This window comes from Oscarella lobularis, chromosome 11 (assembly GCF_947507565.1).
Source record: "Oscarella lobularis chromosome 11, ooOscLobu1.1, whole genome shotgun sequence".
Lineage (NCBI taxonomy): Eukaryota > Metazoa > Porifera > Homoscleromorpha > Homosclerophorida > Oscarellidae > Oscarella > Oscarella lobularis.
Window position 1 is genome coordinate 1,334,135 of NC_089185.1, and position 23,203 is coordinate 1,357,337.

General features: G+C 47.8%; 7 protein-coding genes and 1 long non-coding RNA gene across 18 annotated transcripts; 3 read left to right on the plus strand and 5 right to left on the minus strand.

Annotated features, from left to right (window-relative positions):
* Position 1: 1 nt before the first annotated feature.
* On the minus strand, positions 2-6,629 carry LOC136192866 (adenylate kinase 9-like). Its single transcript, XM_065981606.1, has 27 exons — positions 6,562-6,629; positions 6,449-6,505; positions 6,333-6,396; positions 6,231-6,283; positions 6,080-6,176; positions 5,912-6,024; positions 5,637-5,855; positions 5,373-5,579; positions 5,060-5,316; positions 4,829-5,009; positions 4,608-4,776; positions 4,335-4,548; positions 4,069-4,273; positions 3,846-4,017; positions 3,429-3,772; positions 3,181-3,373; positions 2,781-3,130; positions 2,654-2,722; positions 2,384-2,605; positions 1,897-2,329; positions 1,642-1,843; positions 1,444-1,590; positions 1,165-1,382; positions 737-1,103; positions 587-685; positions 311-528; positions 2-257 (listed from the first exon to the last, which is right to left on the minus strand). Exons 1-27 carry the CDS (start codon positions 6,598-6,600, stop codon positions 55-57), a joined length of 5,112 nt encoding a protein of 1,703 aa, XP_065837678.1. The 5' UTR covers positions 6,601-6,629; the 3' UTR covers positions 2-54.
* A 54-nt stretch (positions 6,630-6,683) lies between these two features.
* Positions 6,684-10,846, minus strand: LOC136193350 (sentrin-specific protease 7-like). The gene is made up of 25 exons (XM_065982237.1): positions 10,802-10,846; positions 10,689-10,755; positions 10,572-10,629; positions 10,425-10,514; positions 10,167-10,378; positions 10,073-10,116; positions 9,788-10,018; positions 9,686-9,727; positions 9,534-9,625; positions 9,203-9,475; positions 9,048-9,149; positions 8,869-9,001; positions 8,739-8,815; positions 8,638-8,690; positions 8,469-8,578; positions 8,320-8,410; positions 8,145-8,267; positions 7,968-8,093; positions 7,821-7,919; positions 7,486-7,774; positions 7,293-7,423; positions 7,168-7,236; positions 7,029-7,113; positions 6,906-6,974; positions 6,684-6,857 (listed from the first exon to the last, which is right to left on the minus strand). The coding sequence occupies exons 1-25, from the start codon at positions 10,839-10,841 to the stop codon at positions 6,729-6,731; spliced, it is 2,835 nt and encodes a 944-aa protein (XP_065838309.1). The 5' UTR covers positions 10,842-10,846; the 3' UTR covers positions 6,684-6,728.
* A 52-nt stretch (positions 10,847-10,898) lies between these two features.
* Positions 10,899-12,987, minus strand: LOC136193358 (alpha-L-iduronidase-like). Its single transcript, XM_065982245.1, has one exon. The coding sequence runs from the start codon at positions 12,969-12,971 to the stop codon at positions 11,034-11,036; it is 1,938 nt and encodes a 645-aa protein (XP_065838317.1). The 5' UTR covers positions 12,972-12,987; the 3' UTR covers positions 10,899-11,033.
* Positions 12,988-13,941: 954 nt separating this feature from the next.
* On the plus strand, positions 13,942-15,654 carry LOC136192873 (uncharacterized). The gene is made up of 3 exons (XR_010671251.1): positions 13,942-14,004; positions 14,066-14,807; positions 14,859-15,654. It is a non-coding gene; the product is annotated as an uncharacterized lncRNA (long non-coding RNA).
* On the minus strand, positions 15,513-16,950 carry LOC136192871 (mediator of RNA polymerase II transcription subunit 6-like). 2 transcript variants are annotated; one of them, XR_010671250.1, is made up of 2 exons: positions 15,837-16,950; positions 15,513-15,771 (listed from the first exon to the last, which is right to left on the minus strand). XR_010671250.1 is itself a non-coding variant. In XM_065981620.1 (2 exons), exon 2 carries the CDS (start codon positions 16,684-16,686, stop codon positions 15,976-15,978), a length of 711 nt encoding a protein of 236 aa, XP_065837692.1. In that variant the 5' UTR covers positions 16,687-16,771; positions 16,835-16,950; the 3' UTR covers positions 15,513-15,975. The 2 variants fall into 2 exon arrangements, 1 of the variants encoding a protein (XP_065837692.1); XM_065981620.1 differs by having other exon boundaries at positions 15,513-16,771; positions 16,835-16,950.
* A 534-nt stretch (positions 16,951-17,484) lies between these two features.
* Positions 17,485-19,735, plus strand: LOC136192867 (hormonally up-regulated neu tumor-associated kinase homolog). Its single transcript, XM_065981608.1, has 7 exons — positions 17,485-17,666; positions 17,723-18,015; positions 18,271-18,326; positions 18,386-18,512; positions 18,567-18,688; positions 18,845-19,449; positions 19,501-19,735. Exons 1-7 carry the CDS (start codon positions 17,550-17,552, stop codon positions 19,687-19,689), a joined length of 1,509 nt encoding a protein of 502 aa, XP_065837680.1. The 5' UTR covers positions 17,485-17,549; the 3' UTR covers positions 19,690-19,735.
* LOC136192868 (arginyl-tRNA--protein transferase 1-like) lies at positions 18,295-23,195 on the minus strand. 10 transcript variants are annotated; one of them, XM_065981613.1, is made up of 18 exons: positions 23,065-23,195; positions 22,882-23,008; positions 22,658-22,822; positions 22,543-22,598; positions 22,326-22,483; positions 22,134-22,262; positions 22,053-22,085; positions 21,936-22,002; positions 21,773-21,887; positions 21,617-21,716; positions 21,445-21,568; positions 21,332-21,390; positions 21,069-21,272; positions 20,912-21,020; positions 20,842-20,864; positions 20,708-20,769; positions 19,544-19,842; positions 18,298-19,481 (listed from the first exon to the last, which is right to left on the minus strand). In XM_065981613.1, the coding sequence occupies exons 1-13, from the start codon at positions 23,165-23,167 to the stop codon at positions 21,159-21,161; spliced, it is 1,350 nt and encodes a 449-aa protein (XP_065837685.1). In that variant the 5' UTR covers positions 23,168-23,195; the 3' UTR covers positions 18,298-19,481; positions 19,544-19,842; positions 20,708-20,769; positions 20,842-20,864; positions 20,912-21,020; positions 21,069-21,158. The 10 variants fall into 10 exon arrangements, with proteins under 10 accessions (XP_065837688.1, XP_065837686.1, XP_065837690.1 ...); XM_065981616.1 differs by having other exon boundaries at positions 18,295-19,481; positions 20,708-20,864; positions 22,658-22,785; positions 22,936-23,008; positions 23,075-23,168; XM_065981614.1 differs by having other exon boundaries at positions 18,296-19,481; positions 20,708-20,864; positions 22,936-23,008.
* On the plus strand, positions 19,794-20,836 carry LOC136192872 (ADP-ribosylation factor-like protein 6). The gene is made up of 8 exons (XM_065981622.1): positions 19,794-19,929; positions 19,985-20,046; positions 20,093-20,161; positions 20,220-20,314; positions 20,369-20,445; positions 20,503-20,555; positions 20,606-20,661; positions 20,713-20,836. The coding sequence occupies exons 1-8, from the start codon at positions 19,807-19,809 to the stop codon at positions 20,724-20,726; spliced, it is 549 nt and encodes a 182-aa protein (XP_065837694.1). The 5' UTR covers positions 19,794-19,806; the 3' UTR covers positions 20,727-20,836.
* Positions 23,196-23,203: the final 8 nt, after the last annotated feature.

Genomic DNA, 23,203 nt, shown 5'->3' on the forward strand with positions numbered 1-23,203 from the left:
GTGCTGTTCCACAGTTTTATTGTACATGCTACTACACGATCACAACTAGTTGAGTTACCTTACTAAGGGCGGTTCTCCTTTGAGAGCAAGAAACTTGCTCAATTTAAAATCAAAATCTATGGGCCTTTCGGGCGGTTGAATGTACTCACCACTCATTATCTGCCCCAGGTACGATATCAACTGACAGTGCTCTTCAAAAGCGGCCAACTTCTTCTTGTACTTCATCCTTGTGTATTCACTGAGTTTAGGATTGAAAGCTAAATATTCCAATTCCAAAATCAAGAACCCGTCAACGAGAGCAAGGACACACCTTTCAAGTGATAGCCAACATACAAGAGAGCTGATTTTCTCGCGTCGACAAACGGGTGTTTCGGTTTCAAACAGCCAACGGCTGTCAATGCCTTGATGATTCTATCAGCGACTGCCTGCTCCATAAAGCCGAGCATAGGAAGCGACGCTACTGGAACCAGTTGACGAATAGGAGGAAGTTTCTTAGGCAATTTCATGTCAGAGTACTTTTCAGGCAATCTAATAATACCCAAAAATAATTAAGTACACTCGATTTCACGTAAAACGTTTCGATTACCGTAGAAACTTCTGAAGGCAGTCTTCAGTAGCAAAGCAGAACAATCGTTTTTTGTACTCCACAATCAAGTTCTCGTCGCCTGGAACCAAATGCTCGTATCTACATCCACTAACGCTAAACGCCAGTAAACAATATTTGAACCCTTCGTACCTCTTGCTTCCTTCGAGGTAGGTAACAGGACAATATCCCTGCAATTCAATCTGCTTCGGAAACATTGCTTTGACGTCTCCAGCCGTTCGTCTTCTCGGCAGCAATTCTTTGTCGGGCAACTTCCGCGTCGCCCCGTCGCCGCAAAACTTCTCCGGAGTGGCGAAAAATAGATCCAAATCGCTGGCACTAGCCATACGGTAATACTTCCTCTGCCACTCGGCCGTGTAGTCGAGAGTGGCGTGAACAGAACAGTCGAAGAGTTCGCCGCGAGCGTTGAGGCTGACGGGGCAGTACTGGCCGTATTCGCCCAAGCCGGCGAGACATTCCTTGGGAGTGACACAGAGATCAGCGATGCAGGCAGCAAGGCCTAACGAAAACAATATATACAAAACTCACATACATACATGTAGAATGCATCTCTCACAAACCTTCGTTAATCCTGCGTAGATAGCGCTGTATAATCTTGACACTGTCGAGAGCGATTTCCCTGATAGAGGCCCACTGTTTCCATTTCGACTGAGTAGCGTCGAGACTGTGCCAATTCCTATGCGTCTTTCCGTACCAATTGCGGACGTCGCCGACCTGAGACATATAGCAGCCAAGACGGACGAGGTGAATGCTGTCACTGTCGTGCAACGGAAGAGTCCTTTAAGAAAAATAGTTATTTCAATGGCAAGGAGAACGCTGCTTTGTATGAGTTTTCATACTTTTTTGGATCGTCTCTGTCCTTTTTGCCGCGTCGTAGAACCTCCTGCTCGTTCACTTCGAGTTCAACAACTCTGACCGGTATAATCTTTCGTTTTGTCAGCAAATCGACTTGATTCTTGGTACACGGAAAACCGTCCAATACGTATCTAATACACAGAAAAAATCAAGTCAGAAAGATGCCTAGTCATTTGCCTTACCCCCTCGTCTGGCACTGAATATCCAGCAGTCGAACGTAGACGGCTTGCATGGCGAGATCGTCAGGCACAACGCATCCCGACTGCAGATGCGATACGATCTGATTGCATAGGCCAGTGCTCGTCTGGCTCTCCAAAACAAATCGAATAGCCGAGCCGACGGACACGCGAACGCAGCCGTATTCTTCCTCAAACCTCTTTGCAACTAGGAGTAGGAAAGATTCCAAGTCGTTCTGCTAGCCTAGCCTCTCGACTTACGAGTGGTCTTTCCCGACTTCGGGGGCCCCAGAATGGCGACTCGAATAGGCACAATCGGTCCGGGCGCGTCGGCGTCCGCGTAGCGAACAGGATTGCGAGCAAACGTTTTCCTTGCCGCCGAATCGACCATGTAGTAGACGCGATCGCGGTAGATGATGGGATAGGACGCCTGCCCCGGCCCGTGCTGCGACTGAGCCACTTCGCCGCGCGACAAAGCGACAGGACAGCGACGACCCAAGTTCGACGGTTTCTTGTAGCCGGACTGGAGCAAGCTTCGCGCCGTCGTCGGATCCGTGATTATGCAACGCGAAAAGAGACTCTCGCGAAATTCGATTACGCTTTTCAACGACTTCTGGAGACTGTACAGAATGATGCGCGGCTTTCGACTCGCGTTGATTCGAACGTGACGAACGCGATTATCGTCCAATATTTCCTATAAAGAAAGCGAACCTAAGACGATTTTTTTTTCTTATTGGGACATTCTTACCAAGATTTGGCCCACTCTTGAGCTCTCTTCGTCGAATGCTTCCGCGAGTTCGCCTTGAATTCTCGACATTGCGTCCTCCTCCGTTTCCTCCTCTTCTTCCTCTTCCTCTTCGTCTTCCTCTTCGGGCATTTCTTCTTCTAGAAACTCCTGCATGGCCACGTTTTCGTCGGGCAACTCGTCGGCGTCCTCGTCTTCAGAATCGTGCTCCGCTTCAAAGGCTCGCTAAAAAAAGAAGTCGATTCATTAAAGCGTTCGAAGAAGTCGTCAAACCTTTTTCGCTTCCCACTGTTCCCTGAATTGAGCGATCTTTTCCTCTTTCAATTTCTCTCTCGCTTCAGCCTATAAGAAGAAATCGGTTACAAAAAAAATCTGACTGAAACTCTGCCACGCATCTTACCCTTTCCTGTTGACGTTTCCTCTTCTCCTCCTCTCGCCTTTCGATCCGTCGATCGCGTCTCTTCCTCCAAGCGCGCGCCTTCTCAGGAAACAGCCGCTTCACGGCATCTCCCTCCTGCATGCTGAGAAGCACGGCGCAATCAGGATAGAAACCGGCATCGACGAGACCTTGAACGTCATCGGGCAGCGACGGGCATCCCTCGAGAAGAAAACCGAGCTCCTTGAACGGTTCGTCGTTCCAAAATTTGGACACGATCTCTTTGAATAGATTTTCGGGGAGAGACGTTCCGTCTTCGAGATGCGCTTTGATAGCAGCTTCGTCCTCGGATAGTTCGATACCTTCGTTGTCACCTGCTCCAGATATTGATTGAGATGGTCAATGATTGAGTCTGTCTGTATACCTGCTTGTTCTTCTTCTTCTGGATCTGCTTCTTCGTCAGGCTCGATTCTTTTGCCTGTCTTTCTCATGAGAATTTCCTGCAAATGGTCGCGAAACGATACGTGGAATATTCCGAGTTTTGTCGCCAGTTCGCGACCCCTCTCCGTCTTGCCGGAACCCTTCGCTCCCAAAAGAAACAGCCGCAACGGCGGAATCTAAAGAGAAAAGAATCGCCAATAAAGGAAAATGTCTGCACCAACGCGCACAAACCTTGGGATTCATATACGCCACGGGTCGCCTCATAAACTTCTCCTTCGCCTCCTGCGACGAAAACTGATAGACCATCTCCCGATACTTGCACGCCAGCTCGGGACTGCCCGGCCAAAGAACTCCGCGCTCTTTTAACGCAACAGGACAATAGTTCTTCGTGCAGCCCCACGGTTTCGTTTCCTTCAGCGCGTCGCCTTCGCTGCCGTTGCCGTCCTCTTCATCGTCGCCGCCGCCGTTATCGTCTTCGTTCTCGTCGTCTTCGACGATGCGCTGCGCTTCGACGTCCTCTTCGTCTTCCTGTTCGTCCTCTTGCGTGTACTCGCGAGGGGCGTACGCAAAACGAGCTGGGGAGAGAGAGAGAGGAAGAAAGGGGGCCCCCCGTTAATTACGTATCGCTTTTTCGTGGTCTCGTTTTACCGTCTATGACCTCCGTTACGTCGCTCAAGTTCTTGTACAACACGTCGATGGGGATCGGATCGATTGCCGAGCCCTTGATCACTTGAGACAGAGCGCTCCACGCGGAATCAAACTGAGATTTCTTTTTCTCGTATTCCAAAGTAAGAGCGTCTCGTGGCGGTAAAGAGAGATCCTAAAAAAACCCTCATTGGCGAGAGTCAAGGAACTAGAGTACCGTATCCACCTGCTGTTCTCCTGTCATTTCGCCCAGCCGATCCTTTCCCTCATCGACACCGTTCGCTTCTCTGTATCGCATAATGAGCTCTCGACCGGACGGGCTCAGATCACGCAGCCAAAGGACGTCGTCCGGCATAGCACTCTTCATTTCAGAGAGCAGCAACCACTGCTCTTTATTGCGCGGAAAGCCGTCGATTACCCAACGACCAAACCTAAAGGGTAGATACGTAGAGCCTCTAACGTACAAACGCTACTCTATAGAGCCTCTCTTACCAAGGCATACTCTTGTCTTCTCGTTTAAAATGCGTATCGTGGACGTCTACGATTCCACCCTTGACCGCTTCCACTAACATGGCATCGGTAACAGGCGTCTCGATCTTCTCGGCTTCGGCCATTGTTTTCTCCACAGCGGCCAACACGTCGGGGTGCTCGGCCGTTATCTCAGGCAAACTAATTCCAGAACTTTCCGCCTCACTGACAATGCCACCTTTTGGGGTGGGACAACAAATACAATATCAACAGCAACGCGTGCGACGTTCCTCTCACCGTCTTCCTGTTGAGCTTGAGCTTGGGCTTGAGCTTGTGCCTGTTTGGCCGCTTCGGCGGCAATGACCACTTGTATGGCATTGTTTATTGCTTCTTCCCTCGCCTTGGCCAGCTGCTCGTCTCGCGCCGCCTGCCAGAGCGGCTTCACCAATTCGTCCGGATCAAGCAACTAAAAAAATTAAATATTAGGTAAATTGCATCCTGCCTTCTATCTTTTGCACCTTTGCGTTGTAGTGCTCGGCCAAAGCGCGAGCAAGCGTCGTCTTACCCGACAGGTGAGGACCGACGACGGCAATTTTGCAGGGAACAAGAGGCTGAGGAGGAGCAATGTAGAACCTCGGATCGTCGCGAAACGATTTCAAAGCGGCTTCGGACGACAAGCAATAGATCTTGTCTAAAAAACTAGAAGCAAATACGAATATAAAACATGAAAGAATCGTTCCTTTGCTTACCTCACTGAATATTTCGTCCTTCCCTTCACGAGATTCCCCTTCTTTAGCTCGACTGGACAATATCTTTTCCACCGACTCAATCTCCATCTGTAACCACCGGCAACCAAATTCGAGCTAGCCAAATTTCGCAACATTTCGTCGTCGTCGACGTCGTCTTCGTCGTCTTCGTTCTCTTCACCTTCGTGATCATCGCTCACAAGCGAATGGACTGTGTACGAAGGATGGAGAACCATGCTGTGAAGCTTGTATACGAGTTGCTATATCAACAGCACTTCCCCAAAAGGCAGACAAAATCCACACTAATCCCCTTTACTCTAAATATTTCGCTTTCCGTCTGATTTGCGTCTAATTCGATGAGTTTTTGCCGATCCCAGGCTGCCATGAAGTCTTCGACTTTCTGCAGGACGTTATCCTTGTACCATTGGGTGGCCTCTTTGATGGATGCAGCCATTTCCTTTGGTTGCTTGACGAGTCGACCTATCACACTCTCGGGAAGCATCTCGACAGGAAGAGGATCGTTCTTATAAAAAAGAGCCCCCTCAGTAAAACGTTCGAAATTCGCCCCCTTTTCTCTTACTTCTATCGGTTCTTTATTTATTGATCGCAAGTTCTCCGCATCTACATCGTCGTCTTCTTTGTCGTCCTCATCCGATATTTCTTCAGATCCGTCGACGTCACTAGCGTCGTCGTCTCTTTTCTCGTCCGCCGACGAGTGGCTATCTTTTCCGTACGACGTATTCGTTTCTGGATCGACGAGAACGCCAAGACGTCTCCCCATCAGATCGCCATCGGGAATCTTTATAAGAATCAATAACTAGGGTGGGTTGCAGTTCGAGCGTTTGCTCGACTCACTCTCAGATTGATAACAAAGTCTGGTTTCACTCTCAAATCTTGAACGAATGCGAGCTGTTCGTCAATGCTCACCCAATCGTCGCACTTACACGGCAACCCGTCCAACACATAACCTAAACAGAAGAAAATATAGGTATAGTAACGAATGCAATAATTCGTAAAACGTACCATAGTGTGCCACTTTATTTGACTCCAGTTTCGATATCAACGCCTCTACAGCAAGATGCTCAGGTACAACTTCTCCTTTGAGCAGGAGATCTTCACACTAGTGGGGAAGTTCCGCGTGAAAAAATTCAAGGAAGACCTAAATTTACAGTACCTTCTTTCCGATTTCCGTTTCGTTGCGAATGTTTTCTGCAATAGCCGAGGCCCCTTTAGAAATGCAACGTTTCGTTGTGAAACCAAGCTTCAGCGTTCTTACAGTCGACGTATTCGCAGCGCTGCGACACGGCGATTCGACGCGCCAGTTGCGTTTTTCCGGCCCCCTGACAGAAGGACTGCGCTGAAAAAGCTACCAATCGTCCGTTGATAACGCACCGGTTTGCCTAAGATGAGAAAGCACGTCGGCTTTGACGAAATCGCCTTCAAATCGGACTGAAACGAAAAGGATCATGTTGCTTGTTCTATTAGAACAAACTCGCGTAGCATACCTCGTTCGCTTTGGTGCGAGAAAGCGAAGTCTCGGCCATTATCGAAATGTTACGTCGGGTTGCCAAGGTCCCCGAGTGTGCATGCGCGCGCGGCAGTCAAGGACACGTGCAACACAACAACAATTTGTGTAAAGATTTATAGATCGATTAGTAAACTTAGTTCTCTTTTATCTCTGTTTATTTGTACGGAGCGAAATAATTATGTCGCGCAGTTCGCGACGTTTCTGGGTAACAAGTTGGTTAACGTCGAACCACTTCCGAAGCGCTATAGGAAAACTGTAGTCTTGAATCGGACTCTAAATAGCAAAAAAATGAGCATTACGTTGCGATCGACATTAGCGTACCTTGAAAAAGCTTTCCACAAATTGGCAGAGAAAAATACCGCAGTCACAAGAATTGGGTTGCTGGGGCACCTAATCTCAAGCACATTCCCTGACGTTCACACTGATTTATCAACGTGCTTTTACTTTAGGAGAACTCAAGGGTAGGTTTTTCGGGGTGAACTTGACCGGAGTCCTTCCAGAGCGTAGCTCCCACTCTTTTGTCAAATACCTACGTTGCAAGGAGATAAAAACTAAAAAAACTAAACTATACAGCGAAACTTACATTCGAATAGATTGGGAGAGGGTAAATCGTCCCGAAGTGTACATAGAATCAAAGTGCAATAAACAGGGCCTAAGTGAATGAAACTCCCCCCTTGACAACAAGTGCGCGTAACTTCTCTAGTCTACCTCTTCTCCAAAGGAAGCGAAGGGCCCTTATCGTCATCAGATCGCTGTTTTTTGGATTTCTTAGACGGACTATCGAACGAGATATTGATATCGAACGAAGAAGAGGAACCAGGGTCTCGATACGACCGACGCTGTAATAAACAGAACAGATTGAACGTCACGGAAACGACGACACTAATCTATTTCGTGATACCTTATTGCTAGTCTCGACGACGACCTCCTCGATTTCCATTGCGGCTGATCCCTCGTCAGAAGGAAAGTCTTTTTCCGCAAATTTTATTCCGACGTCTTCGGCGGACGCCGCCGCGTCTTCAGGTTCCGCAAGGGATAGAAAAAAATCGCTGGGGTCCGAGTCCATTTCCACCTCCGCTTCTGTGGTTTTGCTCTGACGCTTTGCAGGCGAAGCCGAACTGGATTTATCGTCGTCGATTTCCCCGACGAGATACGGATAGCAAATGACGTAGACAGACCAATGTGAATTGCTATTCCAAAGAATTACGGGTGGTCACGGGGGGGGGGAGAACTGACCTGGTGTTGGCCGGAATGACGAGAAAATCCTTTGAAAAAACGTCGACCTTTCTCGTCCATCGCGACAAGCTGTTGTGAAGAATTTCATAATCGTCGACCCTGCAACGACAGTAAGGACTACCGCAGAGAAACCGGTATCAAACCGACTCTTTGTCCTTTCGCTTTGCCCTGCTACTGAGTCGTAAGCCCGCTTGCAACTTTTGGCAGAAGAACGTGCTGAATATGTGGGTTCGAGATCGCTGTTCGTCGGTGAGCTCGTTGTCAAATAGGTACCTAAGGAAGGAGATTTGTGCACAAGCACTAAAGTTCCCACTCTGCTCTCACGTTAGATAGAAATTGATGATGTTATCATTGAGCCAGGAGGACTCATCCAGAGAATCCAAATCGATGGACTTCAACTCAATAGCTCCGGATGAGGGTTCCACTTGGGGCATATACCTTAGAATTCTGTAAAAAAACATCACGTCGTGCGTGCGTAAATAAGAAGGCAGGCAAGAACATTTCATCAGCTGATCGAGGAGGGTTGTAGCTTCTAGAAACTTCTTGCTTCCTGGGCGCTGGCGCTGGCCGAGGCGACACCTCGCGTCGTTCTATTTAGAAGAATAAGTGAGTGATAATAATCTAGTAGCCGAGTGCCGTCGTTCAAACCGTCATTTCGAAGTTGTCGAAATGCTACTGCAAAAAGCTGCTGCGACTGCGAGACTCTGTGAGGATTCAAGTCACGACAGGCGGCGAACGCTTTTCTAAATTCGTCTTTACTATAAAAGAAAAAGAGAATGAAATTTTCAAAACGTCGACGCCGTTGCCGTTCGCTTACGAGAGATCCTCCAAGAAATCAACGGAGCGTTGACTAGACATGCCGGCCAATACCTAATGACAAATCTCGTTATCTATCTAAGCGATTGCTCGTTCACTTGCCGACTCTTCCAGTAAAGATATAACCGGGTCTCTTGGTCTTTGAGCGAACATCAGCATGCAGTGCTTCTTCACAAAATCTGGCACAACAAGTCTAAAAACGCGACAAAACTATATATTAGATAAGTATTACTTCTGTCTTCTGGATCATAGAGATGTCGAGTAGTGTCCATGTAGAGAGTTTCACGCATCTGTTGAGCAAACTCAGAGTCGGTCTGAAAAACAATGAAGCAGCCGTCCTCTGCGCTACTGACTCGTAAATTAGTCTAGTAAAAAAGTTGAGATTTCAACGTGCACTAATTTGGACAGCACCTTCCAGACGCGAAGTCTGCGAAAAGGAATCTTCATAGATTTACTTGCAACAACAATTCCGACGTCAGTCATGTACGATATCTTCATTTCATCTCTGGTTATCTAGATAGAGAATCCTTCGATAGGGCCATTACACGGTTACGACGTCTTCGCACGGTTAAGTTATGAATGGGCTCCAATTTCATGTTGCCCACGAGAAAAGCGGCGGCTTCGATTGTCGTCACGTCGATTCGTTCCTCCTGTGTCGACGTCGTCGTTGTCGTCGTCGTCGTCGTCGTCGTCGTCGTCGTCGTCGCGTTCAGCGACGATGGTTCGGGTGTTCTTTGCGTCGTCGTTTTTCGGGGAATTCGATATGATGACAAATCGGCGTGTTTCGCGTGAGGCGCTTCAAAGTCGTCGTCGTCGTCGTCGTCGTCGAGGTCGCGTCGCTGAATCGTAAAAAAACGCGCAAGTGAATTTAAGGACTTCTATGGAATATGCGCTTACACTTTCCCCCCTGCCACTGCTGTTCTTCTTGCTACTACTTCCACTCAAATTGGCGACCGGTTTTGAATCTTCGTCATCGCTCGACAGCAAAACTAAAAAGCGCAAGTCAGAAAAAAAAACTCACTAGTAAAAGACGAGCGAGTCCTCCTTGCCTGGCATATCAGCCGTTCCTCGGCCATCCAACGATTCGAATGCTAACAAACCGCCGCCTCAGTATTAACTATTCAAACACACAAGCCAATTATACGGATTACCAATCTTTGAAATTGTCCTCCGTCGTGTACTCCTAAGACCATAAGTGCCAAAAGCCGAAGTAGGAGCAGTAGCATTCCGAGTCGCCTTTGGTACTCGAAGCGTAACGTTGGATAAAGCTGGCACTGATGGATCACCGTAAAAACCCCTCGCCTTCGAACGACGGATGGGAGATCGCGGGGTCGCAAGTGGCTTCAAGTTAGGCTTGCCAAAGTAGGGCGAGTCGAAAAAGCCTAAAAAACGGGAAAGCGTTACTAAGCGACACCGCTATCAGACTCATTCTCTGCCTGGAAATTTGCTTTCTTTCCGTTTCTCTGGCATCGAAGGGGGGCTATATAACAAACGAGATACATGGAGTGGTGCTTTTTTCTTTTATCGTACCTTGGTCTCGCTAAACTGTCGGTTTCCGGTGATACACGTACGTCCTTCTTGCGATTGGCGACGCGACTGCCAATTCTGCTATTCGTCTTAGTCGTCGCTCCCAAAAGCACTTGTGGAGCGCGCGTCTTTGCTCCCGATATGCATCCGTTGTCGTCGTCGTTCGCTTCGATCAAACACGTAGCGAGAGGCTTTTCAAACGTTCGATTCCGAATCTATAAAAATTCGGTTATAATTAATTAAAATGTTATATAATCGAGCCTTTTCCGGTGTTTCTGGTATTGACTTGAGCCTGTCGTTCTTGTACATATCAAGTGGAGTCGAGTGACGGAGATTTCCCGCCGATTTTTGCTACAAAATCGACCGCCGTTTCGGCAAATGCACCTGAAAATTTTACGTCGTCCTCACTAAGTTTCCCCTTTTCGAGATGGGGTCGTCCTCCGGTATCTCTAAAGCTACGACGCCACTAAAAAGAGACAGCGTCGTTCAAAGAGACTGGCTTGTCTCGTCGCATTTTTTTTTTACAATTTCACGACAGACGACTTGTGTTGCTTTCTCTTTTTCGCACCGCGACGAATCACAACTTCACTCCCTAACGATGAGTTATTACGTCAACTTCGGAATGGTTTCCTCGCCACCTTCGCGCAGATCGCGGTCGAAATCGTGAGAAGACGCCATGTTCCTCTTAGCGCACTTTAGCTCATATAAAGGAATTTCCGCGGCGGTTCTGGCATCTCCTATGTAATTTTTATTGTGTTTGGAGATTTTCACAGACATTACATTTCGCGATAAGCTCAAATTAAATTCCAGCGAAAATTCATACCGTTATGTCGTAACAAGGAACGGTAACAAAGTGGCGCGTTAGTGCACTCAAAACAAAATTCTAATCGAAGCTACGTCCGACTGTAAGCCTTCTCTACCCCAATAATCCATAGCCGATACTTTGTAGTATACGGTCGTTCCACTGGAAATTCCAGGCACTCGATGAGAAAACAGCGTCGATAAGGACTCCTCCTTTCCTTCTGTAGCTTTAGCATATGGACCTGACTCGCTCTTCACTGAATACAGCACAGCAAATTTTAAGAGGCAACGCGACGGAACGTCGTCCCAAATGACGAGTAGTTCATTCCGATAGACCTGATGTAGTCTAACGTTCTCAACCTTGGGCGGAGACGCCGTCGGTTTGGAGCAAAAATGATAGAAACTCACAGACGGATAAGGCATATCAACAGAGGTCTCCCACGTCATGTCTCGACTAACGTTCACGACCGACGGTCCCTCCAATCGAACGGGATCCTGATTCATTCTCATTTGGTCGAGGAGATCGTCCGGCGGAAAGAAAGGCGAACCGCCGTTCGTCCAAACGCTCAGCGGATTTCCGTGACTATTGTCGAGGCGATAGTGAACGAAGACGAGACTAGCGAGATCGACGTCGCTGAGCGAGCGTACGTCGAGAACGAGGCGAACTTGAGCGTCGAGACTCGAATTAATGGGAACCGTGTCGTTGCTGTTGTACACGATAATTCCTAGTTGGAAACTGTCCCATGATTCCGACTGGGGTACGTGGCGCGACGCTATCAAGCCAACGCGACTGTCGTTCCCCACGCTACTACCGTCGCTTCCCGTCACCGCGCCATCCAACTGAAATTCTCCTAATAGAGACAGAAGTCCCATGACACTAGCCACGGGCTTGCGAATCATCTCAATGCTCTTTGGCTTCGTGTCGTTCATCTGAAAGCGAACGTTCAACGTGCGCTGATCGAAGAAGTCGGCCGGACCGAAATTCAAAAAACCGTTGTCGTTACTAAGCAACGCGTAGGGATACTTCGAAGGAAGCAGGCTCTGATGCTGGGCGATGATTTTAACGACGACGGCGGCATAACGAGCGTCGGCTCTCCAATCCTCGCTCCTATCCCATCCGACCAACGGATCCGCTTCGTCGTTATAGATCGGAACCGTACAAAGTTGGGGATACTTTTCACATATCTGATCCATCGTAGCCATACTCGCCTCTAATATGTCCATAGACTGCCCGCCGCCTTTTCGATGAAACGATATGAAATCGATTCGACCGCCCTTCGTCTTCGTGAAATAATTCACGCCGTTCACCAAGTGATCGAACAGACCCCAGCAGATCTTCGAGAAGTTCGAGTCGCGACAACTTCCGCCCGGTCCGCCGAGCACGAGCGACGAATCGGCGGCACGGAGACCCTCGGAGCAAGCGTCATAATAGTTCATGAAACCTTCGACGGTGATGTTGAGCGTGTCGAAGTCCTTGTGATCGGGCTCGTTCCACGTTTCGAAATTCCACGTTCGAACGTCGTCGATTCCGTAGCGACGAATGTATCGAGTCGCTAGCTGTTCGACGAGGTTTTTCCATTCGACGACTTGGCTGTCGTCGTCGAACGACGTGAATCGACTCGACGGATTGCCCATCAGTTCGAAGCCGGGTTTCAAACCGTTCTCGTGCAAGAGGTCGAGGAATTGATCGAGATGGGTGAAATTGTACGCGTAGGCGGTGCCCACTTTGGATGACGTCACGAGATCGAGAAGCCAATGGACTCGCACTTGACTTATAGCTCGATTGGGTAGAGCGCCGATGTAGATGAGATTCTGTCGTTCGTCTTCGGCGAGATCGTAGCCGTTGGCCGATTCGTGCGGCAAGGGCGGACAGAATCCCGTGCTGCGCCAAAAGTGGTGCAGCGTCGACACCGTTCGGCTAGCGTTCGCCGTCACTTGAAACGAATCGAGTGCATATGAACGGAGAACGGTTAAAAACAGAAGGGCGAAGCTACAGAACAGGCTCATTTCACCGATTCAAACGTCCCGGATTTTAGACCCCCCGTATGCGTACGCTACTTGCGCAGGCAGGGCGGACTTTTTCAAATGCGCATGGGATTACGATTCACCCGGGACATTTCCGTCAGTGCCTGCGCAATAATTTCAAGTTCCAACTGTCAAGTTCTGGTCAAACTCTCCCGACTCGGACTCACTCCCCCGAAGTTAGATGGCCTCGAAACTGCTCGAAGAAGGTACATGTATGAACTTGCTATGAACTTGCTCTCGCGCCGTTGTTCGAGTTTCTCGTTCGAGTAGAAGTTCCATCCCTACCCGTTGTTGATCGAACTCTTTGTTTGAGCCAAGTTGTAATCCGATCTGATTCTCTGTACACTGTACAGTGTACTAACAAATAACGACTCGGAGCTAGGCAGTGACGATCGATGACGCAACCGCGTGACTAACCGCATGTTGGGGCCCCACCTAGGACAATTGTGAAATGCTCGTAGGCAAAAAGATATGTACTAACTGTCTGTTGTATGTGAGCCCAACAAGCCGACGCGATTCGCTCAACACCCGTTCAAGTTAATAACTGAATGCTTGGTTTTGGGGTTGCGCTGTAACGCAGTTACGCTTGTGAGAATTTAGCAGAAATGCGTATATAATACTTTCTCATTTTCTAGTTCCGCCGGTTGGAATCATTAAAGAGCCTTGTTGGATTGTGTTTGACCCAGTGAAGAAAAGGGCTAACGTAGTATTCAAATGGTTCTACAGTAGAACAAATGGAGTGATTCGTTGTGAATCACAATCGTCTGTGCTGGAAATTCCAGCCACATATAGCAAAGAAGGCTTGTGGTTCTGCGTTGCCGAATTCAAAGATGAGAATAATGAAAAGTGCAGAATAACGTCTGAAATGTTTGAAACGCTTGATTCACGATCGAAGGGTAATAATAAAGTATTTGCCGTACTCTGTTCCAAGCTGAATCTTCATTTATTTGCAGGTCAAATTCCTCAACTCGACAGGTGGCCGTTTTTTAAAGACAAGTCGGGTGAAGTTCGATTTGTAAGAAAGACAAACAAGCTTTTTTTTGTGGCTAGTTTTTAGTCTCTTTTTTTTCGTTTAGACATTACCTTTGTACGGATCACCTTCAGGCGTCTACAAAAGTACTGACAAGAGAGACAGATTTAAAGAATACTACATTGACAGCCACGTTCCTGCTGCCGCTTTCTTTAACGAATTCAACTCTTTTGGCAGAGGCGAAGAATTGCAAAGAACCACAGGCGATATTCTTGTCAACGCTATCTCCCGAAATAGTCTACCTTTCTATCACGAACGGTTTCGAGAGTTTCTTATAGACGAATCACTTGAGACTTTTTGTGTCCACCGACAGTTTGCTATTTATGGAGGGTCATCTCAAGAAAGTCGCGGTGACTCAAAGTCTGATCATTTCTTCGCGGATTTGGCAATAGCGACCGCTGTTAAAGGACTGCTACTTCCTTTCGTCCTCTTTGAGCAGAAGCCAAAAATTGACTTATCAGACAATATTCTCTCTCCAGCTGTCCTTCAAGATTTTGCTTATTATCATCTCTTCTGTCAATGGATTTCTAAGCTTGGGCTTGAAGAATTGTACCCGTTTTTCAAACGTCATCCGTGCCTCTCAGTGGTTATCGGTTCCAATGGTCTGGTAGTTCACGGTGTTATTTGGTCAGGCAGTCGAGTATGTCACTCAAGGCTTTTCACATTGTTGACTGACGAAGACGAAGAGAAATCCATCTTGTTGGCGGAGAAGTTCTTTTGCGGTCTTCGAGATTTTTTTGCGAGGCGTATTAACCTACATCAAAAAAAGCGAGACTGACGAAGTTCCGGTAAGTGAATATTTGTTGCCATTGACCTTATCTTACATAATTTGATTTTAGCCGCCCTTTCCTGCTGTCGACTGTTGCGAGTCATTGACGTCCATCAAATACAGCCGCGAATTAAGTCCAAAAGTGTTTGAGGCTACAGCCGTGGCAGCCGATTTCAGTCGTTCATTGAGGTCAAAAAAGGTCAACGAGATCAACGTAGTTGTCAAGTTCGTAAACGGGGCATATCCTTTTGCTTTTCACGCCGAGGTCTCTAAAGCGGGTTATTCCCCGGAAATATTGGCGAAGCAGATAACTCCTCTTTACACTATGATTGTGATGAGGAGAGTCGAAGGTATCACTCTGGCTGAGTTTGTAGCCAAAAATTCTGCGGATTGCGACACCATCAACAACGTTTTGACCGGGCTTGAGAACGCGTTGCAGTATTTTCACAGCAGAAGCTTCTTGCACGGAGATTTTCGCGATGCCAACATTATGGTGACCAGCGAAGGAAAGGTTAAGATTGTAGACTTCGACTGGGCTAGCAAAGAATCCCCAACCAACGTGTACGACTTCGCTCTCAATAATCGATTGAGATGGCCCTGCATGAAAGATGATAGGAAAAAAATGATGCACGATTTGTATTTTTTGGCGGGCCATAAAATGCTTCTCGGCAAAATGAAACGGGGGCGTGGCAATTGAAGAGCGGACAGCGGCATGGCGAACGTATTAAAATTGAAACTGTACTCCTTTCTTATTTTTTGTATTACATTATCTATGTATATGTAGTCAGGAGTCTTAAGTCTTAATTAATAATTACGTAATAAAGCCGTGCACCCTCACCTCACAGTCTCAACGTTGATAATCATGCTAGGGAATGTGGCATGAAAGTCTTGGAACTGATAAGAATGAAACTGAAGTTTAACTGGACAGTTATTTGATACTTGTGCGTTCATAGGCGTGGAACGATGGGCTTGAGCCACCAAAGCTATCAGAGATATGTTCATATTTCATTTCATGTCATTTTCAGTGCTGTTTTTCAGACAGTTTTACCTCTAAATCTTCTAATGAGGCTGTCTCCCTTTTTTTTGTACAATTAATAATCAACTGTTTTTGTTTTCCAAAGTTGCGGACACAAGCATAATAAATTTATGGCGTCACACATGAATCCCTTGCGCAATGATTTTCTTGATTATTTATTACTAGGCCACATATCTGCATCAAGTTTTCTTTTCTTTGCTGAAGAAAATCTGCCATCTTTCTCCTTAATCCCATTCGTCTTTTCATTACCTCCACTCACTTGCTTGCTCTGCCCAACGGAGACCGGTTTTCCGCCCGAGCCACCCTCAACGACCCTCGGCGGAAAAGCGTCCTTCAATTTACCGAGCAACATATCGACTCGACGTCGCTGAAACGTCGACGCACGCAATCGCGCCGCCGCCGCCGCATCGGCCGTCTCCTTCCGCCCCGCTTCCGGGTCGGCGGCAGAGCGACGAGAAGTCTTCGCAAGCGTTTCGTCGAAAGCAGATTGAAGTCGACACAAGGCGGTCGTCAATCGGCTATTGATAATAGCGCATAGATCGGGCGCTTGATAAACGGTGCCCATGAGGATGTAATAGTCGGCGAGCGGCGTTACTTGGTTGATTGAGTGACGATGCTGCTTGCGTATGACGTAGAGAGCGGGCGCCTGTTCGTGAAGGAGCGCGTATTCGACGCCCGTCATTGTCGTCATTTGGTTTGGATCGAGATTTTGCATTTTTATCATTTCGTTGTTGCATTTGCGATCGTAGAAGGGATTCGTCTCTTGCGAGAAGTATTCCAGGACGTTGCTCGGGTTTAGAAAGGGTATCCACGCGCTGTCGCGCCATGAAATGGTCAATTGGGAGCGATCGTACTCGGCCATCAGAAATCAGAACGGAAGGGCGGTAAAGCGCGCTAAAGGCTGCTGTTTCTCGCTTGTTCTCGCTGTCAGAACAGAGACTCTAAGCCTTCAGGAGAAAAAATTTAAGCGGCGAGCAGCTTTCAGTCTAGCGCTGAATTTTACTACTCACTGAGCCTGTCATTGCCACAGCCTACCTACTAGTAGTACTACTGACATCTACTCGCTGACAGTATATTAGCACAGTAGTCAGAACACAACCACTTGCCTCCACAGCTATTTTGAACACGATGCTAGATCGTGAATCATGTTTATGGATACCGGTGGTCTAGATTTGGCTCGCAATGCACTGCATGGCCGCGGTCATGACATGCAGAAAATGCGCATGAACTGGATGTGGCCCGCGGGAATCCGGCAACCGGATTTGGCAAGCGACTCATCTTCCGTTCTTCGAAAGAATGAACAGTCGAACGGCTTCTATGACTAGTCAATGATATTCCATTCAGTTTTCTGTACCTTGACAGACGATATTTCGTGGGGACAGCAGATGATTCTGGTGCCTGTCACCCCCAACTTGATTGAAAGCTAGCGCATGAGAAAGACGGTGAGCGCTACAAGGGTCTAAGACGTTCTGTTGACAAATCTCGCCATGGTCACCTAGCTTGTGACGTCCTAATTCGATTTCGAGTTGGATGCACAATTACGTCAGGCAGTAAACGTCTCTCCGAATCCCGCTTTATGGATCAGAAAAGGGCGTGGGCTGCAGACATAATCATGACGCACGTCAGCAATGAAGTCGACATGCACGCACCCACCTTGACCACTCTGTTGACAGCAACAGACGAGGGGTCGTACGTCAGTCAGACGTTCAAGTTCTCTTGAGAGCAATGACACATTCGGCAGCAAAAGGAAAGCAAATCGAAGGCTATCTTCTAGGAAAAACTATTGGAGAAGGCTCGTTTGCAAAAGTCAAAGAGGCAGTCCACAAGCTAACAAACCAGAAAGTGAACTCCTCTCTATACCTGACATTGCCAGTCCATTCAATCCCGTTGCCTCACAGGTCGCCGTAAAAATCATTGACAAGGCTATCATGAAGGGTAGTGACTACCTGCAGCGCACCTTCCGGCGCGAAGCACTGATGTTACAAAAGTTGAACCACAAGAATGTCGTTCGGCTCTATGAAGTCCTCGAAACGGAAAACCATTTCTATCTCGTCACCGAGCTCGTCTCCGGCGGAGAGCTGATGAATTATATCTGTGCACGACAGCGGATCGACGAGAAGGAAACGCGAAAGTACATGCGACAAATCGTTTCTGCCGTCGAGTACATGCACAAGGCCGGAGTCATTCACAGGTAAATTCTGCTACCGCGCACATGCGTCGTTTGCAGCGCGGCGTGCACGAGCGAGGTTTCCTAATGGGGTTCGTGACCTTGGCTAAAAGGATGCCTCAAAGTGAATCTCGTTAGTGCCTGGTGCAGCTGCACACCGAATGCATTATGCATGAATCCGAGCGTTATCGGGGACAGCACTAAGCGCCGCAGTTTAGCAGAAACTTCAATGCTATTCATTGACGTACTAGCAAACAGCACTAATTTCGTTTGCAATAGAGATCTCAAGGTTGAAAATTTGCTCTTGGATGAGAACAACGATATTAAAATCATAGGTACAGTACAGTTTCGCTTAGCCATTCGTGCTAAAACCGATTACCAACCCACTGACTAGATTTTGGACTCAGTAACACGCTCGGGGAGGGCGGGCATCTAATGACGCAGTGCGGATCGCCTGCGTATGCGGCACCAGAGGTGTTCTGCCAAAAGCAGTACGGTGCAGCTGTCGACGTGTGGAGCATGTAAGCGTCAAGATCGCATCTCTGACCAATTTAAACCGGTTTCTCAATTAACAGAGGCATCAATATGTATGCAATGCTGACGGGCGAGCTACCCTTTCACGTCGAACCCATTAACCTGACAGCGCTGCACGCGCAGATACTTATGGGAGCCAAAATTCCGGACCATCTATCGTCGTGTAAGTTTAGACACAGAATCAATTTCCAAACTTTGCATCGATAAAATACTGCATGAGATGCAAATGAGCGGATCTGCGCTCAAGAATGGAGCGAATGGAGCGCAGATCTTAGGAGAAATCTTTGGCAAAATCACTAACCGTGCGGTTCTTCTCTAGCGTGCCAAGACCTACTCCACCAGCTCCTACAACTCCGCGAGGACAAAAGGATCAAAGTGGCCGAAATTATGCAACACGCGTGGATAACAAACGACGGCGCCGATCCGCTGACGTCCGAACCCTTTCCCAACTTCCCCTACGCCCAAGATATCGACGAGCGCCTGCTCTCGCGAATGATTGACCATTGGGGATACGAGCGAGAGCAGACGGTCAAGTGCATCTGCGAAAATCGCGCGTCGCGCGCGACGGCGACCTATTATCTCATGCACCGCATGGTCAAGAGACTGCGCGCCGTACGCATGTGCTATTCTGACAGCCAATTGATGAGCGCCGAATCGGCGCACGTCGCGAGCCGACCGAATGGCAAGTCGCGCAGCTGCGAACTCGGTCCGACGACAACGACTACGACCGCGGCGGTGCAGCCGCGGGAAGACGGAAGGAAGTTTCGATCGCGTCGAGCGACCATCATGACGGACAGACGACTTGGAGTTTTTGATGGGGGGAAGAGTCGACGGGACGGTGTCACAACTGCCGAGCAGCACGCGATGGCGACGACGGCGGCGGCGGCGCCAGGAAAAGAGCGACGAGGATTCGTTTTCAAACGAGTAAGAAATGCGATGATCTCAGAGCGCTTTCCCTAGACGGTTATTTTACAGAAAGACGCTCTGAAACTGAATAAAAACAAGCAGAGGGTATTACCGCTCGAATCAACGGCGAATGACCCGTTGGTGTTGCCGTCGTTAGCCCAGCCGTCGTTGGAACCGAAGCCCCCGCCTTTTCCTCGTTCGCAATGTCAAAAGAGACGTTCGGCATATGCAAACACAAGATCAATTGTAAAGATATAAATTTATGCTATTTTGATTCTAAATATATACAGCTAATTATTACTCACGTGCCGCGTTCTCGCGTCCGGGTGCTTCGAAAATCGGCGAGTACTGCGTACGCTAACCGTGACCAAGGCGATGGGCTTCCTCGATCGTCTGGCCGCTTTGTTCGGTCTAAAGAAGAAAGAGGCTCACGTACTGTGCATAGGTTTGGACAACAGCGGCAAAACAACGATCATAAATAGACTAAAGCCGGAAAAGGTCAGAACAAGCCGACTTCGACCTTCCGCCTCACAACACACGCATTCTCCCTCAGCTTCAAGTCATGGACATCGTACCGACAATCGGTTTCAGCGTCGAGAAATTCGCCATGTCGAAGTAAACGGCTCTTTCCTTCTCCACGCAACGATCACTGTGTATCTAGCCTCAAGTTTACGGTGTTTGATATGTCTGGTCAGGGGCGTTATCGAAATCTTTGGGAACACTATTACAAGTCGGTGTCGATGTGAATTCTACGAGGAGAGCATGCTGATCCTCGCGCTGCTTTTCAGAGATGCACAGGCAATAATATTCGTTATTGATAGCAGCGACAAGCTTAGACTTGTGGTTGCTAAGGACGAGCTAAATTTGCTGTTGGGACACGACAGTAAGAAACGAGCGTTTACTGATAGGGGGATTACGTTGTCCTTTTTTATATAAGGCATCAAAGTAAGACGACTGCCTATACTTTTCTATGCTAACAAGATGGACTGTAAGGAGGCACTTTCAGCCGTAAAGGTTAGTCTTATGTTACGTATATATACTGGAAACTTTTGAGTGACATTAATGCGTCAGGTGGCTACTTTGATGGGATTGGAACAAATCAAGAACAAACCATGGCACATATGGTATAGAAATGAATTTTGCGCATCGTTTGTGCTCAATATTGCCTGTGCAGTGCCAGTAACGCTCTAACCGGGGAAGGCCTCCAGGAGGGAGTAGACTGGTTATCAGGTATAGCGTTAACATGCCCAACTGACGTCAGAAGATATTTTCTTACCTTAGATCAATTCTCCTGATTCTGTGCGGTGTGAATTCTCAATGCAGTGTACAATTTGACATCTGAGATTCCGCCAGTTGACTCAGTTTCTTTGCAATTGTTTCCTAAATTAAATTACTAAATGCTTGACGTACCTCCATAAGTCGTGATAGCTATCCTATGGAGAAGGCTAAAGATTTGTCCCGAGAAAGCGGATTCTCTCACCTTCAGACGCGTCGTCGCACTACTGTAGGGCTGTACCATGTTAGCACAACAGAAATGAAAGATGGATGCTCTTTGGGATCTGCACCTAAGCCGCAAGTGGGCCACCTGGCTGGGCGTCAAATTAGCACTGTACCTGGTGGAGGAATCAAAGGCTCACCCACACCAGCTGCTCCTGGTTAAACATCTTCATGAGGGAACCTTAGCTTTGATATTTTTTCTTCATGCAACTCAGCAGAACGTTTCCTTGTCAGTCAAGATACAAGAGCATGCTTGCGGACGCTTTTGGTCCGGCCAGTTGAGCGTATTCACGCACAGAAGCCTCGTGTCGGCGACCGTCGCCGCCTCCCATTGCAACAAAAATCTGAAAGCACACATAGCAACATATAGGTTAGGTTAGGCAAGCGACTCTTTGTATACAACCTCGTAAGGCATCGCTGTTCTTTGCCACAGTACTAAGACATTATTGATAGCTACATCCTCTTTAATCATAGCAGAATCAAACTTTTTGTTTCTTATTCGGCCTTAGTCATTACCTTCCACTGCATCAGAAGAATCCAGTCGGCTGTACTTTGACGCGTCTAATTTAGGCCTGCTTATTTCAATAGGAATCCATGAATAGACTTCGGGGCACAATAGAAATGATGGATTATACTGACCCTGGAGAAAAGTCACGAACACGGAGAAAGGGTCTAACGCTTCTCTTACCTTGTACCTCATTTTTGCGCAGCTGTGGACGTAATAGCCCATGTAGTAGAACGCCAAGTCAGGAGCCTGTTTCTGCAGCTGCCGAGTGAAGTATATTTCTCTGCAGAGAAGCAGTGCAACTTCAATTAAAAGTATACAGTGTAGATCTAATACAACCTGAGAGCACTATAAGTTCCCAACGTGAGGAATTCGTAACTGGGATCATAATAGAAATAGACGGATGATGTACAGGTCGGAAGTATGTCGAGTACGCCAACAGCAACCAGCTTTCCTGCCATTATAGACAATGCATTTCAAAAGAGAAATCAGGACCAACTACCGTCTATTCTGTAATGCTGATGAAATGAGCCATAGCCAGACGGTGGGCCACCTTCAGGTTGATAAGGCTAGACGCGATTGCATTGCTAGACAAATGTTAACGTGACCGTTCTCTTACCACTAGAGGTGAATCGACAAGAAAACGGGAGAACTAAAATTATACAGTAGTTAGAAAAGGCCCACGCTGTTATCGTTTCACCTGTTTTTGAGTACATTCACGCTCCTCATCTCCGTGCACAGCGACCTGATATTTTACGTAGACCGAATAGGATTCCATAAACGACGCTTTGAAGACATCGTTCTTCATAGAACAAGGTAGTAACTCAACCTACAATTCATTATTATTATTGAAAAAAAAGACGCGAGAATCGAGAGATGATCACGGACATACAGTTAGCTTGTGAGAATCGTTTGCTTCGTTCTCAATAAAATCCTCCACCGTTTTCTTCGGTCGCGTCACGACAGGTGTCTTGCCCTTCAGAGCCCACTTCTCTCGTCTCACTTCCTTAGCTTTGCGGCACTTCGACTTGCTAGGATCCGCACCTGAACCTTGAGAGCGAAGCGTAAAACGACACGCAGCCTCAGCCTAAAGCATCGATCTACCGTACTAGGTTTAGATGACGACGGCTTTGACGGCAACGAAGCAGCTGCCAGACCAGGCTCACTGTGAAAAATCACCCCCAATGAATGGCCACCTTCGTAACTAAAATAGATCATCAATGCCTTTTTTCTGAAGGCGATGTCCCAGCTTGTTTTGGCGTCTTCTCGTGTTTTTCTTCCTCGACTTCCTCTTGAAGTAAACGTGTCTGGCCCGTCGCCAAGTAACGGTGCACCTTTTTCAAGACTTTCTTCTGCGATTTGGAAATCGAAAAATTCGTCGTATCGCAACTGAAAAACGCGTGGCTAGAGGTGGGGTTTTGATGAGTTTTTCCGGCTTGGCCGTTTACCGTATGGCGTAGGGGGGACAGCACGATCGTTTCATTATAGGCTTATAGACGTACTTTCCTGATCGTCTCCATCCGCGATCGATTAGATTTTTGTAATCCTGGCACGTCATAACGTGAGCCCAAACACCTGTACGAGCGAGAAACGAGTGTTTTTGAAAATTCTTGACGGGGCCTATGCTTTACCGTTTGCTACCCGATCCTGTCCATCGCAGTAGCCGCAATGATGACCGGGAACGTCGGGTCCGCGGGTGACGTACTCCACAACGGAGCGCTGAGCAGCGGACATAGTCGCCTAGCGTGCGCTCTTGCATTCCGAACTGCC

Bases quoted from the DNA above. Each gene is read 5' to 3' on its own strand.
- LOC136192866 (XM_065981606.1), bottom strand. From the start codon at position 6,600: ATGGCCGAGACTTCGCTTTCTCGCACCAAAGCGAACGAG. The intron at 1,591-1,641 runs GTAAGGCAAATG...TCTGTGTATTAG, and splicing joins ATTCAGTGCCAGACGAGGGG to ATACGTATTGGACGGTTTTC. The intron at 1,383-1,443 runs GTATGAAAACTC...TTTTTCTTAAAG, and splicing joins GACAGAGACGATCCAAAAAA to GACTCTTCCGTTGCACGACA.
- LOC136193350 (XM_065982237.1), bottom strand. From the start codon at position 10,841: ATGGCGTCTTCTCACGATTTCGACCGCGATCTGCGCGAAG. The intron at 10,756-10,801 runs GTGGCGAGGAAA...ACTCATCGTTAG, and splicing joins CGACCGCGATCTGCGCGAAG to GGAGTGAAGTTGTGATTCGT. The intron at 10,019-10,072 runs GCAGAGAATGAG...CCCGTTTTTTAG, and splicing joins GAAAGAAAGCAAATTTCCAG to GCTTTTTCGACTCGCCCTAC.
- LOC136193358 (XM_065982245.1), bottom strand. From the start codon at position 12,971: ATGAGCCTGTTCTGTAGCTTCGCCCTTCTGTTTTTAACCGTTCTCCGT.
- LOC136192871 (XM_065981620.1), bottom strand. From the start codon at position 16,686: ATGGCCGAGTACGATCGCTCCCAATTGACCATTTCATGGCGCGACAGC.
- LOC136192867 (XM_065981608.1), top strand. From the start codon at position 17,550: ATGACACATTCGGCAGCAAAAGGAAAGCAAATCGAAGGCTATCTTCTA. The intron at 18,016-18,270 runs GTAAATTCTGCT...CGTTTGCAATAG, and splicing joins AAGGCCGGAGTCATTCACAG to AGATCTCAAGGTTGAAAATT. The intron at 18,689-18,844 runs GTAAGTTTAGAC...GTTCTTCTCTAG, and splicing joins TCCGGACCATCTATCGTCGT to CGTGCCAAGACCTACTCCAC.
- LOC136192872 (XM_065981622.1), top strand. From the start codon at position 19,807: ATGGGCTTCCTCGATCGTCTGGCCGCTTTGTTCGGTCTAAAGAAGAAA. The intron at 20,446-20,502 runs GTTAGTCTTATG...TTAATGCGTCAG, and splicing joins AGGCACTTTCAGCCGTAAAG to GTGGCTACTTTGATGGGATT. The intron at 20,556-20,605 runs GTATAGAAATGA...TTGCCTGTGCAG, and splicing joins AACAAACCATGGCACATATG to TGCCAGTAACGCTCTAACCG.
- LOC136192868 (XM_065981611.1), bottom strand. From the start codon at position 23,167: ATGTCCGCTGCTCAGCGCTCCGTTGTGGAGTACGTCACCCGCGGACCC. The intron at 22,823-22,881 runs GTAAACGGCCAA...CGCGTTTTTCAG, and splicing joins TGTCCCCCCTACGCCATACG to TTGCGATACGACGAATTTTT. The intron at 21,888-21,935 runs GTAGTTGGTCCT...CTATAATGGCAG, and splicing joins TCAGCATTACAGAATAGACG to GAAAGCTGGTTGCTGTTGGC.